The 15162-nt window shown below is 42.1% G+C and overlaps 1 protein-coding gene across 5 annotated transcripts in view; it reads right to left on the bottom strand.

The window, feature by feature from the left end:
* ATP8A1 (ATPase phospholipid transporting 8A1) overlaps positions 1-15162 on the bottom strand; it is a 203316-nt gene that overhangs the window by 83524 nt on the left and 104630 nt on the right. For 3 of the 5 annotated variants that reach the window (XM_083166302.1, XM_083166163.1, XM_083166229.1), the window contains exons 11-17: positions 14327-14438; positions 13372-13537; positions 11423-11550; positions 9849-9926; positions 9557-9645; positions 7726-7770; positions 6375-6447 (exon numbers count right to left, since the gene is read on the bottom strand). In XM_083166302.1, coding sequence (XP_083022428.1) covers positions 6375-6447; positions 7726-7770; positions 9557-9645; positions 9849-9926; positions 11423-11550; positions 13372-13537; positions 14327-14438 — 691 coding nt within the window. The remainder of the gene's footprint in view (positions 1-6374; positions 6448-7725; positions 7771-9556; positions 9646-9848; positions 9927-11422; positions 11551-13371; positions 13538-14326; positions 14439-15162) is intronic. The other 2 variants (XM_083166445.1, XM_083166374.1) reach the window with 1 other exon arrangement.

The raw sequence follows: 15162 nt of genomic DNA on the forward strand, positions 1-15162 counted from the left end.
ATATGGCTGACCGCTTACGTTGTTTGAAGCTTAGGCATAATTTCAAAACAAATCAGAAAATAAATGTACTAAGCACCAACTGAGCAAAGAAAGTGCCCAAGAGATGCATGCAAGCCAGGAGCTCGGTGTCTGACTAAGAACAATGTGTATGGAGTGATAGAATACGTGGCTGAGAACAATGTGTATGGAGTAATAGAATAAGTGGCTGAGAACAATGTGTATGGAGTAATAGAATACGTGGCTGAGAACAATGTGTATGGAGTTATAGAATACGTGGCTGAGAACAATGTGTATGGAGTGATAGAATACGTGGCTGAGAACAATGTGTATGGAGTGATAGAATATGTGGCTGAGAACAATGTGTATGACGTGATAGAATACGTGGCTGAGAACAATGTGTATGACGTGATAGAATACGTGGCTGAGAACAATGTGTATGACGTGATAGAATACGTGGCTGAGAACAATGTGTATGACGTGATAGAATACGTGGCTGAGAACAATGTGTATAGAGTGATAGAATAAGTGGCTGAGAACAATGTGTATGGAGTTATAGAATACATGGCTGAGAACAATGTGTATGGAGTGATAGAATACGTGGCTGAGAACAATGTGTATGGAGTGATAGAATACGTGGCTGAGAACAATGTGTATAGAGTGATAGAATAAGTGGCTGAGAACAATGTGTATGGAGTGATAGAATACGTGGCTGAGAACAATGTGTATGGAGTGATAGAATACGTGGCTGAGAACAATGTGTATGGAGTGATAGAATACGTGGCTGAGAACAATGTGTATGACGTGATAGAATATGTGGCTGAGAACAATGTGTATGACGTTATAGAATACGTGGCTGAGAACAATGTGTATGACGTTATAGAATACATGGCTGAGAACAATGTGTATGACGTTATAGAATACGTGGCTGAGAACAATGTGTATAGAGTGATAGAATAAGTGGCTGAGAACAATGTGTATGGAGTTATAGAATACATGGCTGAGAACAATGTGTATGGAGTGATAGAATACGTGGCTAAGAACACTGTGTATGGAGTGAAAGAATACGTGGCTAAGAACAATGTGTATGGAGTGATAGAATACGTGGCTGAGAACAATGTGTATGGAGTGATAGAATACGTGGCTGAGAACAATGTGTATGGAGTAATAGAATAAGTGGCTGAGAACAATGTGTATGGAGTAATAGAATACGTGGCTGAGAACAATGTGTATGGAGTTATAGAATACGTGGCTGAGAACAATGTGTATGGAGTGATAGAATACGTGGCTGAGAACAATGTGTATGGAGTGATAGAATATGTGGCTGAGAACAATGTGTATGACGTGATAGAATACGTGGCTGAGAACAATGTGTATGACGTGATAGAATACGTGGCTGAGAACAATGTGTATGACGTGATAGAATACGTGGCTGAGAACAATGTGTATGACGTGATAGAATACGTGGCTGAGAACAATGTGTATAGAGTGATAGAATAAGTGGCTGAGAACAATGTGTATGGAGTTATAGAATACATGGCTGAGAACAATGTGTATGGAGTGATAGAATACGTGGCTGAGAACAATGTGTATGGAGTGATAGAATACGTGGCTGAGAACAATGTGTATAGAGTGATAGAATAAGTGGCTGAGAACAATGTGTATGGAGTGATAGAATACGTGGCTGAGAACAATGTGTATGGAGTGATAGAATACGTGGCTGAGAACAATGTGTATGGAGTGATAGAATACGTGGCTGAGAACAATGTGTATGACGTGATAGAATATGTGGCTGAGAACAATGTGTATGACGTTATAGAATACGTGGCTGAGAACAATGTGTATGACGTTATAGAATACATGGCTGAGAACAATGTGTATGACGTTATAGAATACGTGGCTGAGAACAATGTGTATAGAGTGATAGAATAAGTGGCTGAGAACAATGTGTATGGAGTTATAGAATACATGGCTGAGAACAATGTGTATGGAGTGATAGAATACGCGGCTGAGAACAATGTGTATGGAGTGATAGAATACGGGGCTGAGAACAATGTGTATGGAGTGATAGAATACGTGGCTGAGAACAATGTGTATGGAGTGATAGAATACGTGGCTGAGAACAATGTGTATGGAGTGATAGAATACGGGGCTGAGAACAATGTGTATGGAGTGATATAATACGTGGCTGAGAACAATGTGTATAGAGTTATAGAATAAGTGGCTGAGAACAATGTGTATGGAGTTATAGAATACGTGGCTAAGAACACTGTGTATGGAGTGATAGAATACGTGGCTAAGAACACTGTGTATGGAGTGAAAGAATACGTGGCTAAGAACAATGTGTATGGAGTGATAGAATACGTGGCTGAGAACAATGTGTATGGAGTGATAGAATACGTGGCTGAGAACAATGTGTATGGAGTAATAGAATAAGTGGCTGAGAACAATGTGTATGGAGTAATAGAATACGTGGCTGAGAACAATGTGTATGGAGTTATAGAATACGTGGCTGAGAACAATGTGTATGGAGTGATAGAATACGTGGCTGAGAACAATGTGTATGGAGTGATAGAATATGTGGCTGAGAACAATGTGTATGACGTGATAGAATACGTGGCTGAGAACAATGTGTATGACGTGATAGAATACGTGGCTGAGAACAATGTGTATGACGTGATAGAATACGTGGCTGAGAACAATGTGTATGACGTGATAGAATACGTGGCTGAGAACAATGTGTATAGAGTGATAGAATAAGTGGCTGAGAACAATGTGTATGGAGTTATAGAATACATGGCTGAGAACAATGTGTATGGAGTGATAGAATACGTGGCTGAGAACAATGTGTATGGAGTGATAGAATACGTGGCTGAGAACAATGTGTATAGAGTGATAGAATAAGTGGCTGAGAACAATGTGTATGGAGTGATAGAATACGTGGCTGAGAACAATGTGTATGGAGTGATAGAATACGTGGCTGAGAACAATGTGTATGGAGTGATAGAATACGTGGCTGAGAACAATGTGTATGACGTGATAGAATATGTGGCTGAGAACAATGTGTATGACGTTATAGAATACGTGGCTGAGAACAATGTGTATGACGTTATAGAATACATGGCTGAGAACAATGTGTATGACGTTATAGAATACGTGGCTGAGAACAATGTGTATAGAGTGATAGAATAAGTGGCTGAGAACAATGTGTATGGAGTTATAGAATACATGGCTGAGAACAATGTGTATGGAGTGATAGAATACGCGGCTGAGAACAATGTGTATGGAGTGATAGAATACGGGGCTGAGAACAATGTGTATGGAGTGATAGAATACGTGGCTGAGAACAATGTGTATGGAGTGATAGAATACGTGGCTGAGAACAATGTGTATGGAGTGATAGAATACGGGGCTGAGAACAATGTGTATGGAGTGATATAATACGTGGCTGAGAACAATGTGTATAGAGTTATAGAATAAGTGGCTGAGAACAATGTGTATGGAGTTATAGAATACGTGGCTAAGAACACTGTGTATGGAGTGATAGAATACGTGGCTAAGAACACTGTGTATGGAGTGAAAGAATACGTGGCTAAGAACAATGTGTATGGAGTGATAGAATACGTGGCTGAGAACAATGTGTATGGAGTGATAGAATACGTGGCTGAGAACAATGTGTATGGAGTGGTAGAATACGTGGCCGAGAACAATGTGTATGGAGTGATAGAATACGTGGCTGAGAACAATGTGTATGGAGTGATAGAATACGTGGCTGAGAACACTGTGTATGGAGTTGAAGAATTGTTCTCAAGTTCTATATTGCAAAGAGTTTAATCATTATGTAAATCTAACATACACTTCTAAGTAACCGCTTTATATTTTCAGTATTTTTGGGGGGTAATTAGGAGAATTACAGAACAGAAGCAGAGTAACCATCAGAATGAACAAATTCAGATATTTTATACAATAAGTTGTCAGGTAATGGAGAAACCTGATGTTAAATAAAAAGGAGCAGGTGTGCAGCTTACTGCTATTATTATAGAATTATGCAGGAGACAGATTGTTACAAGTGGAAACTTGTAATTATAAATAGGCTTAATGCCAACCAAGAGGACTGCAATAGGGAGGATTGAACAGGTGAGGACATCTTGGAGGCAGAGACCTCATTAGCAATCTGGGAATGAAATCAGAACGTATAGACCAGGGGTGGCCAAATCTGTCCTCAAGATCTACCAACAGTGCATGCTTTCCAGGCAACCTGTGGATCTATAGTAGGAATGAATGCAGCAGGTTTTAAAATGTGACAGTTAGTAATGACTACAGTTGTGCACCAGATAGGTAACCTGGAAAACGTGGACCGTTGGTAGATCTCGAGGACCGGTTTGGCCACCCTGGTATAGAGGTTTTGACCTTCTGTGGTCGACCTAATGCATTTCAACCTTTTCAAGGATGAACGAATGATCCACAGCCAGTGCAACAGGAGCAAATACACGCACCATATTCTCACCAGGCAAACTTTCCCAGTCGTATCTTATCCACTTTTGTAGTTTTAGTGTGCATTAAACTATTAAATCGTCACTCACTGAGCTCCATTTCCATCTTTAAAAGTGGAGTGATAATGATAGATCAAAATTGAAATGGTCAATACTCAACACGGTCTGAATGCCCAGTGTGAAATTGCTGACATGAATGCTATATTTACATGTCTCCATACAGAAATGTTGATGTGCTCATTATGTCAACATTGTACATGTCGACAATGAAATTCTGCTGGCACAAAAGAAAAATGTTCTCACTATTTTACCCTAACGACCATGTTGACAATTATGTTTGTTAACATTAAAAACAAGATTCTTGGTATAACAGTGCACCTTTGTTCTTCTGCTTAGCATCCACTAAGGAACACCACTACTATATACGAATTAGCAAAAGAAAGTTAGTGGTAACCCAGCGAAGATCCAGACAAAGAAGAATCCAATGAATATTTTAACATCCACTCAATCCAGCTACTGGATATCCCTATAGGACCACACTGACCTGAGAGTGGGTCCCTATAGTTCACAGTAAAGGTTTCTTTATACAGCCCGGTGGCTCGCTGCGCTCGCCACACTTTATAAAATCAACTCCACGCCGACGTGGATAGTGGGGGTATGAAAAGGTCGGAGGACACGTACCGCCGGCCCTCGTGGGCTCGCTGCGCTCGCCACGCTTCGGGTTGGCGTTGATAGTGGGAGCCATTAACAATGTGGGGGCATTTTACATATTTATTACCCATCAGGGTGGGTATACAATTAAAAATCGGGTCTGGGGGTGCCATTTAAGATGGGACTCAATGGGAAATCGCGTCGCATCGCATGCCATTGTAATGACATGCGATGGGAAAAGGCTGAAATTGGGTCCATCGCATACCTTAATTAGTGGTATGCGATGCGATGGGCGCCATGATAATACACAAGTACCTTTAATTGTATACCCACCCTGATGGGTAATAAATATTTAAAATGCCCACACATTGTTAACGGCCCCCCACTATCAACGCCAACCCGAAGCGTGGCGAGCGCATCGAGCCCGTGAGGGGCGGCGGTACGCGTCCTCCGACCTTTTCATACCCCCACTATCCACGTCGGCGTGGAGTTGACTTTATAAAGTATGGTGAGCGCAGCGAGCCACCGAGCCCGAAGCGCGATGAGCCCCGCAAGGGAACGCGCATTACTTCACAGGTATACGCGTCCCCTCGCGGGACTCGCCACACTTTATAAAATCAACTCCACGCCGACGTGGATAGTGGGGGTATGAAAAGGTCGGAGGACGCGTACCGCCGCCGCTCGCAACGCTTCGGGTTGGCGTTCATAGTGGGGTGGCGTTTACAATGGGGGGGCATTTCACATAGTCATGGTGGGTATACAATTAAAAATCGGGTCTGGGGGCATTTAACATGGTAATAAGGCATCTGGGTGCCTGTACAATTAGAAATCGGGTAAAATTGCGTCATATCGCATGCGATACGATTTTTCATCGTACAATGCCCTGCGATGGAAATCGGGGGGCGCCGTGATAATACACAAGTACCATTAATTTTAACACCCCGAAAAAATCCTAAACAAATTATCCTGAATGGCAAGGAATTCTAAACATGTTTTGCCAAAAGCCACCTCATAGGGGAACAAATGCAAGAGAAGGCTGTTTGTTATGTTACATTAGCGCTATTATACTACAGTATGAGTAAGGTTAGTAGTTATATTGGGGCTCAATGCACTCAATGTTCCCAGGACATACATGACTTATTCACCAGGTTTGGCAACATGGATTGCTGCAGATTTACAAAATATTTTACTAGGGTGCCAAAGATAACCTAGCAACAAGAAGCTAGCACTCACATGGTTATTTTCAAGATTTTCAAGTAGGGTTGTGTCATGAAAGCCTTGGCCATCGTCAATCGGAGGTTCAATCCTGAGGAATACAAAAATTTACATTAGACAAATAAAATAAACATGCAATTGTGTTATTTCCATAGTTGCACAAAAATGACACTGCTGGACCAACCGAGAGCCCAGTGGCTGGGGTAATATGGCAGAAAAAGAACTGGAGAGAGTGGTATGGAACAAAACAAAAGTACAGTAGGAGCAATTTAGGGCAGTCCTTGTTATAGGAATGGATTTAGCCAATATGTCTAGTATAAAAAAATAGTACAATAAGTAAAACACAATATAAGATGCATATACATACACACGATATTATTTCCCCCTCCAGGGACAAATAAAGGAAGCGGCACTCGCCGGACTTAGAAAATCAAATTGTATTACAAAAAAATCAGTTCATATAGAGGTCGACATTTCAAGGCTGGAGCAGCCTTTTCATCAGAACAAACATATGTGATAACAGTGCATAGTGTAGGTCAACGGTGAGAGCCGCTACCTTTATTTGTCCCTGGAGGGGGAAATAATATTGTGTATTGACATCTCAGAGAGGGCAGTTGATTAATCGTCCTGAGTGCCGAACAAACACAGACTGTTGAGATTGTGTGTGTGTATATATATATATATATATATATATATATATATATATATATATATATATATAAATATGTATATATATATATATATATATATATATATCTCACAGAAAGTCCGCACCTAATACCTCTTTTAGCCGTCACTGTGGTGCTCACTCCAATGGACAAATCCAATAGATAACAGAAGTAAAGCAGAGGGCACTCACCGTTTAGATTAAAAAAATTTTGGAGTTTAATGGAAGTAAGGCATGTTGTTAACGTTTGGATCCTAACATGGATCTTTGTCAAAACATCAGCAGGAGATACAAAGTGATCCTTTCACTACAGCCACACCAGGTGGTTGACTTGGGGATAATTACATTGTGAAGGAGCCCCAAGGGACACATGTTTCAAGATCCCTTTAATTGTGTCGTTTACTTGCACAGCAAGCTCGAGCGCTCATTTTATTTAAGAAAAATTTTAAGATGGACTTATAAATATTTAAAAAAACTGATTACAGAACAACAAATATTTGTTTATAGCTAACTAATATCTACATGTGTTACAAAGTATAAAATAAAGTGTATCATTGTCAACCAAAGTGATCGCAATGCTTTAGTATGTGATTTGACAGTAAATATTTCTAGTAAAGATCTCATTAATTGCTAATTTGGCATGCTTCGTCAAGAGCAGGAACACAATACACAGCATGCAAGGAGCTGCGTGGCTCAGCTTACCAACTATCTTCACAATATCTATTGTCCTCTGGCTCTGGACAGTGACTGCATATGAAGGAAAGAGGAAAAGCAGAGTTCTAGGAAATACGGCTGGGCAGTAGCACACAGATAGGTTTCTAAACCACATATGTGTCAATTGTGGTTCTAGTTTTTATGTACAATATTGTAAATATCGTTCATGCTTGCAAGTATCAACAATAGAAGTTTTGTAAATCCCCAACAAGGAACAAGTGTATTACTTATTGGTCTAACTCAGCGTTTCCCAACATCGGCCCTCAAGGTACATTATCAATCCAGGTTTGTGTTATATCCATGCTTGAGCACAGATGGTTAAATTAGAATAACGGAGGTTCTGACTAAGTTAACTGTGCTCTAGTATGGCTATCCTGAAAACATGGACATTAGTGTGACTTGAGGACCATGGTTGGGACCCCCTGGTGTAACTAATCTGATACATCGGCTCCTGGGAGCAGATCCCCAAAATGTGACCTTTTAGAGAGGCCTGAGGACAATGGGCCTAATTCCGAGCTGATTGTAGGACAACTTTGTTCTCAAAATAGGTAAACCATGCTACACTGCAGGTGGGCAGATGTAACATGAGCAGAGAGTTAGATTTGGGTGAGGTGTGTTCAAACTGAAATCAGTGTAAGAATGAAGAAGCCACTATTTACCCTGCATAGAAATCAAATATCTTGTCCAAATCTAACTCTCTCTGCACATGTTACATCTGCCCCACCTGCAGTTTTGCTCATTTGGGGAAGAAATTTGCCCTGAGATCAGGTTTGAATAAGGCCCAATGTCCAGTGGTTTAGAGAAAGATGCGACTTCAGCACATACGTACAGAGTATTGACAAGTTAAGAATAGAATACACTAATCACAGAAACCATTGAACATATAAAACGTGTGAGTTATTCCTAGGACCCAAGGATAAAAGAGCTTTACTGTATGCATTTCATCTGCAGGCCAATTACACTGGAACATCAGTATGTCCACAGTATTAGGACATGTTTAAGCACAAAAACATATGAAAAGCAAAACATTATATGAATAACGGCCTGTGCACAGGATTAGCACCCTAGTTACCAGATCCAATGGCGTACCTACAATGGGTGCACACGGGTCCTTGAGACCCACACATGCTGCACCCATTTTTAATACTTTTCCCTCCGGAGTCCCGCAATGAAGGCAGCAGCACTGGCGAAATAGCTGAAAAGATGGTTGTGGTGCCATTTTTTTGGGAGTTCTGCACAAGCGCAGTAGAGTCTAAGTGCTCTAGAGTTCAGACGCTACTGCACCAGGGGGCACTGCAGCCGTGAGAGAAGAGAGGACCTGAACGAAGGAGGCTGCACACGGGTTTCCTACGCTTTTGAGGTGCCCCTGACCAGATCGGTAAATGTTCAAATAGGTCTCTATCATTCCTCAGAGAACATGTTTTTAGAGATATTGAAATGTGGCATTATTTTTGTGCGTCCATGATGCTGTGAGTGGGCCATTATGCAACAAACACAATTTAAAAAAGAAATAAAAAATAGGGCTTTTCATGTTCTAGTGACCCAATCATTATGAGCCAAGTATCAGATAAAAATGTGAATAACCAGACATGAAAGCCTAATGCCACAACACCAAGAGATGTTAGTCAGTGTTTGCAATGCACTTCCTGCATTCACAGAAGACAGACGCCCATTTTACAATGGCAATTGTAACCCAGAAATGCCATTTTCCTGCTTTTTCTTTTGCATTCAACTAATGTATTCAGAATAAAAGAAAACCCATAAAACATGATAAGCTCTTCCACAAACTCTCACCCATTTTACAATAATATGTACTTACCCATAGGCATTTCCTGCTATACTGCACTTCTTAAACTGCATAACGTTGCAGGTCAGGGTCCCGGTTTTATCCGAAAATATGTATTTTACCTAAGTCACACAAAACATGCATTCCATGTAAATATGAACTATTACATGCTACACAACTGATCTATATGACACATATATGCACGCAATTGAAAAAGTAACCGTCTTTTAGACAAGATTTCCATAAAGGCAGTACAGTATTTAACTGGTGATGACATGGACAGAGAAAACAAGCTCACAAGGGGTCTTCCTTTCCTAGAACTCACCTGTCCTAATTCCTCATTGAGGTTAGATGTTCTGGCTATGGCGGAGGTGTCTGTTGGTTCGTAGTGCATGTCTACATCCTGATGGGAAGAAAAAGGGTGAGGGAGTAACAAGTTACCTACTGTATATGATATTAACCTCTGTGGCTATACAGAAGCCATAACACCTGTTTTCTTATGCAGCAAAAAAACTCTAACGCAAATTCTCCACTTAAGGTACTATTGGGATACATTGGATGAATTATTAATGGGTATACATTGAGCACTTTGACCCAAGCAGGAGGGGCCATGTTGGATGGGCATCTTTCTTTGCCGAAAATGGAAAAATGCGACTACAGCACACAAGAAGATTGTGCTGATGTGTCAATTGCATGTGTGTGTGTGTGTGTGTGTGTGAGACTTAGGGGGGTATGCAATCCAGGATCACGGCTGTCGATCCCTCCCATCAGCCGTGATCCTGTCCGGTCTGATCGACTGCAGAACGATAGACGGGACTCAAAGTCCCCCCTGCCGATCGGTGCAAAGAGGCGTGGCCGCGAAAATGGACGTGGATTGGCGATCTACGGCCGGGATCGCGCCAATCCACGGCTGTAGATCGGCTGACGGGCCCGTTCTGCCGTGATCCTGCTTCAATGGTGTGGCTAAAGACATCATTGAATAAGGAGCCGCCGCTATTTCCCACGTAAGAAATAGCGGCGGCAGACTGCATACCCCGAGTCTCTGCATCTCTCAATGTGCTACAATGCAGCAGCCCCAGCTTTAACCAATACAAGTTCTGTTGCGCTCCATATACAAACACGTTCACACACAATATACAAGCCTAGACAACAAATGAAGGACATCAAATGGTGCTGTCCACAAATCTCAACATTATCTACAGCTTTAATCACAGCCTCCATGTCGTTTAGGGTGGATTTGGTCCCACAATCTCTTCAAGTGTCAGTTCAGCTCCCTAAGAAACCGAACTGACCTTGTAACATTGGGGCAGATGTATTAAGCCTGGAGAAAAGATAAAGTGGAGATAGAGTGAAAAGAGATAAAGCACCAGCCAATGAACTGTGTTTGAAAATGACAGTTGGGAGTTGATTGGCTGGTGCTTTATCTCCTTTCAATTTATCTCCACTTTATCTATTCTCCAGGCTTAATACATCTGCCCCAATGCCCTATGTTCACATCAGGGGTTTCTTTAATGGATAAGCCCACTTTATCCCTTTCACAGGCTTCACAAGTCTTCACGCCTCTTCCTTTATGTGAAGAAACTAACCTCAAGAATGGGCCCTATTTTCACATAAAGGTTTCTCCTTGTGCGTCCTAGTTGCCCTTCATTGGCACTAGGATGTGTTTTCATCAAGAAAAGGCACCAGTTGTACAGGACCTGGCAGCTCACTAACCCCCAGGCCCGCATGGCGTATTGAGTCTCCCGTGAACGAGGATACATCTGTACCACTGTGATTTCCAGCAAACCTCTTGTGTATCTGGGACAATTATACCCAGGTAAGGTCATGTGTATAAATACATAACGCCAATAGTACACAGACCACTGCCAGGGAAAGGGAAGACATTGCTGAAACACTTACCCAGTTTATGAAGTACGCTTGTATAAACTTCACCACTTCCAGAGTCACCAGCAAACTGATGGGTATGAGATTGTTGAAGAGAATGATGAACGTTAAAAAATTCAGTCCAAAGTTGTTAGCTCCACCATCTGTGCAGTGATGACAGAAAAAGCATATGGTACAATTACTGCCAAACACGTACAGAACAATCTGCCATACCGTACGCTGCAATGTTTCTACATCTGTGCAGCTGGGTGTGGGACTACGGATAGATGGCAAAAAGGTTGACAACCAATAGGTCGACACACGCATTAGGTCGACATGCAATTAGGTCGACACAAGCATTAGGTCGACAAGGGGAAGGTCGAAAGTCAAAAGGTCGACATGGAGTTTTCCAATTTTTTTGTTCCAAATGTCAACACAGTCAACATGGACACTAAAACGTAGCACCGCGTCCGCTCGCCATGCTTAGAGTACGGCGCCCCGCTACGCTTGCCACACTATTTTATTCTCCCACCACACCCTAGTGGATGGTAGGGCAAGAAATACCACCTGTCGGCAACTGTAGACTCCGAAAAAAGTGAAAAACACCATGTTTACCTTTTGACTGTCAACATTCTCCATGTCGACCTAATACGTGTGTCAACCTAATTATATGTCGACTGTTTTTGCAAGTCGATCTTAATGAATGTCGACCTAATGGTTGTCAACCTTTTTGCTGTCTACCCGTTGTCCGGATACCATGCAGCTACAGCTTACCAGTACCATACTCTTACTAGTTAGACCCGTATTACATTCTCTGACTTCGCCTTACAGGAAAACACCTGTGCTGCAAACCTGTTTAGCCCACTTCATAAGAGCTGCGACCATTTATTAGAGTACTCCTATTGTACTCAATATTACTTATACCAGCTATGTGTAAGTTGGTGATGAGAGGGGCTTTCTACAGGAGTGACTTACACTTACCCCTAGCATTGGGTACATTTGGCGCTCTGCTCCAGCTCAGTCTGGGTGAGAGGGAAATCAGCCTTATAAGCCGTAACTGTGGAATCCCAATACTCCTGTTGTATTCTGCTTTTTTATCCATTTTTTTTTACCTGTTTGGACCTAATGTTTGGATGTAAATTCTTTATGAAGAACCTGTGGTATTATCATCGATTGTGATGAGGAATACGGTGTAAAGAAACTGGTACTGTACGTGAACATAGGGATTATTTCCCAGTATATGTCTATGAGAATACCATACGAGATGCATCAGGAGTAACCTGAATTAAAGATACATTTATTTACATATTAGGACTAGATCCCAGGTCAACAATTTTCCATGAGAAAGAGTTCGGTTGGGGAAGTGTAGGGACCACCTCCAAAGGTCAGTGTGGTCCTGTAAGGATATCCTTATCTAAAACTCCAACACCAGTGGGTTCTGAGACCTCATACTCGCATGTTTTTTTTGATGATTCATAGTGGACTTCTGATTGTAAACCAATGAGATGCTATCATTTTCTAGAGAATGTGCTAAATAGATTCCGAGTGTCTCTCTCCAATTCTTAATACGTAGACCTCTATTGGGGCATATCTGACTAGATCGCTTAGAATTGGAGAAATAATCGCTTTGTGTGTATAGCCCCGGGCGACGGCGATGCACGGTCCTGCGCGTCTCCATCACCCGCAGGGAAAGATAGTGCTTGCACTGCCCTTTCTGCTAGAAAGCGTGGCTTTGCCTATAAGCAATTATGCTTAAGCCCGCCACTCAGCAAGAGAGCTGGACTGCCCTGTGTGTGCAGGGCTTTAATGTTATGAAGTTCAGATGCTACACTGTTCTCCAGCTATAGTTAATTAATGGAGATGGAAGTCTACAGCAAATAAAAAGCAAACCACTGTTACAGCCTTTATAAACAAACACATGATAATAATTCTGGTCAAAAAATACAATTACTGCATTTGTTCATAAAACGTCAACCTGCTCTTACAATTCAGATTGAGATACCAGTCCTTCTCCTCATGGCGTAAGTTCCATATAGAAGATCCAACGGAGCAGACCAAGGAAATGGCGATGAGAGTGCCGAACAGCAGCAGGATCTGCATGTTGGTTATCCGTTCCACATTGGACAGCTTCAGCGGAGGTCTCGTCGAATTCTTTGCATGAAGAAAAGAGAAGTTGTTATTGGCCTACTATTAGGAGCACTTGTACCTTACGCTATACATTATAGGGGCCTATAAAGAAGGACACATTATAGAGGAATTGTTACCCTTTGTTGTGTTAGCTATGTGAGGAACTTCAGATTTCCTAGTTCAAATAAGCAAATTTTATTTTGCACTCTTGGGAAATTCATTTGGTTACATACTGGAATCCATAGGTTTATTTCACTTGGAGTATGAAGGGTTAACCGAGAAAAAACACACTGAATTCCACAAAACCATCCCTTCTTTTCCTGTTTTACTTTTAGGGGGAAGGTCCAGGAATTTGCAAACTGCTAAATATATATGTTCTACATTGTCTACATGGGTGTGGTATGGCGGTCCGGCAGTTGGGATCCCGACGGGCCGTATCCCGACGTTGGAATCCTGACTGCGGGTGCTCCGACAGGGGGGGGGGGGGGTTTGCAAAGAAGCCCTTTGCGGGCGCGCTGCACTCGCCACGCTGCGTGCACGGTGGCTCACCACAGGTTCTATTCTCCCTCCATGGGGGTCGTGGTCCCCACAAGGGAGAATAGCCCCTGTGGGTTGGGATCCTCCCTAGCGGAGCACCAGCAGTCAGGATTCCCACATCGGGTTACTGACCATCAGGATCCCTGTCAGCCAGTAATCCGGCACCCGTCCACATTACCATCAGAAGCTGAAAGTGAGCATTCGAGAAAATTTGGGCTGAATGAACAAGAATGAGTAAGAGTTCCATGTGAAAATGATGACAATAAAATCTACTACCTGCATGAGCTTTGTGTCGTGACCTGTGTAGACAACTATTCCATGCACCCACTGAGTGTTCCTCAGCTGAGCTCCTCTCAGAAGAATGTGGTCTGGACCGAGCGGGACAGTACTAGAAGAAGCAGACATCACAGATGGTGTAAATGTGAAGGATGATATCGCTCTCCCTTACACACACACACACACACACACACACACACACATATATATATATATAAATCCCACTGACTGGCACTCCAGAAATGAACCAACGGTGCAGGTGCCTCTCCAAAAGAAAAATACATATAAGTCCAAGGAACGGATGGCACTCTGCTTCAACAATAATAAAGTAGGCGACACAAGGTGTGTGACCACACACTTTGTGTCACCTACTTTATTATTGTTGAAGCAGAGTGCCATCCGTTCCTTGGACATATATATATATATACACACATATACACACACACACACGTAGCCACACTCATTGATGTGCTAATCGCATACATACTCCCACACGTAGCTGCGCTCATTATTGATGTGCCTATCGCCACATGCGACATCAAGCAGCCGTGGCGCAGCAACAATGACCGCAGCTATATCTGTTAATAAATAAGAATATTTAGCTCAGAAACAACCATTGTTTGATATCCACAGTATCAGTTACACTTTGGATAATATGTCTCAGGATGGTAGAGACAGATGGCACAGACGCCTAGTAAAAACCCCCAAGTAAAAAAGGCCGTCAAGAAGGGATCACGTGTTTACTGTAGAACGCTAATGGAGAAGAATTATGTAATGGATTCCACCTGAACAGGCCGTCAGGGCAATGACATGAATTATCTGCACAATCTCCATTC

This window comes from Crinia signifera, chromosome 1, assembly GCF_055691185.1.
Source record: "Crinia signifera chromosome 1, ASM5569118v1, whole genome shotgun sequence".
NCBI lineage: Eukaryota > Metazoa > Chordata > Amphibia > Anura > Myobatrachidae > Crinia > Crinia signifera.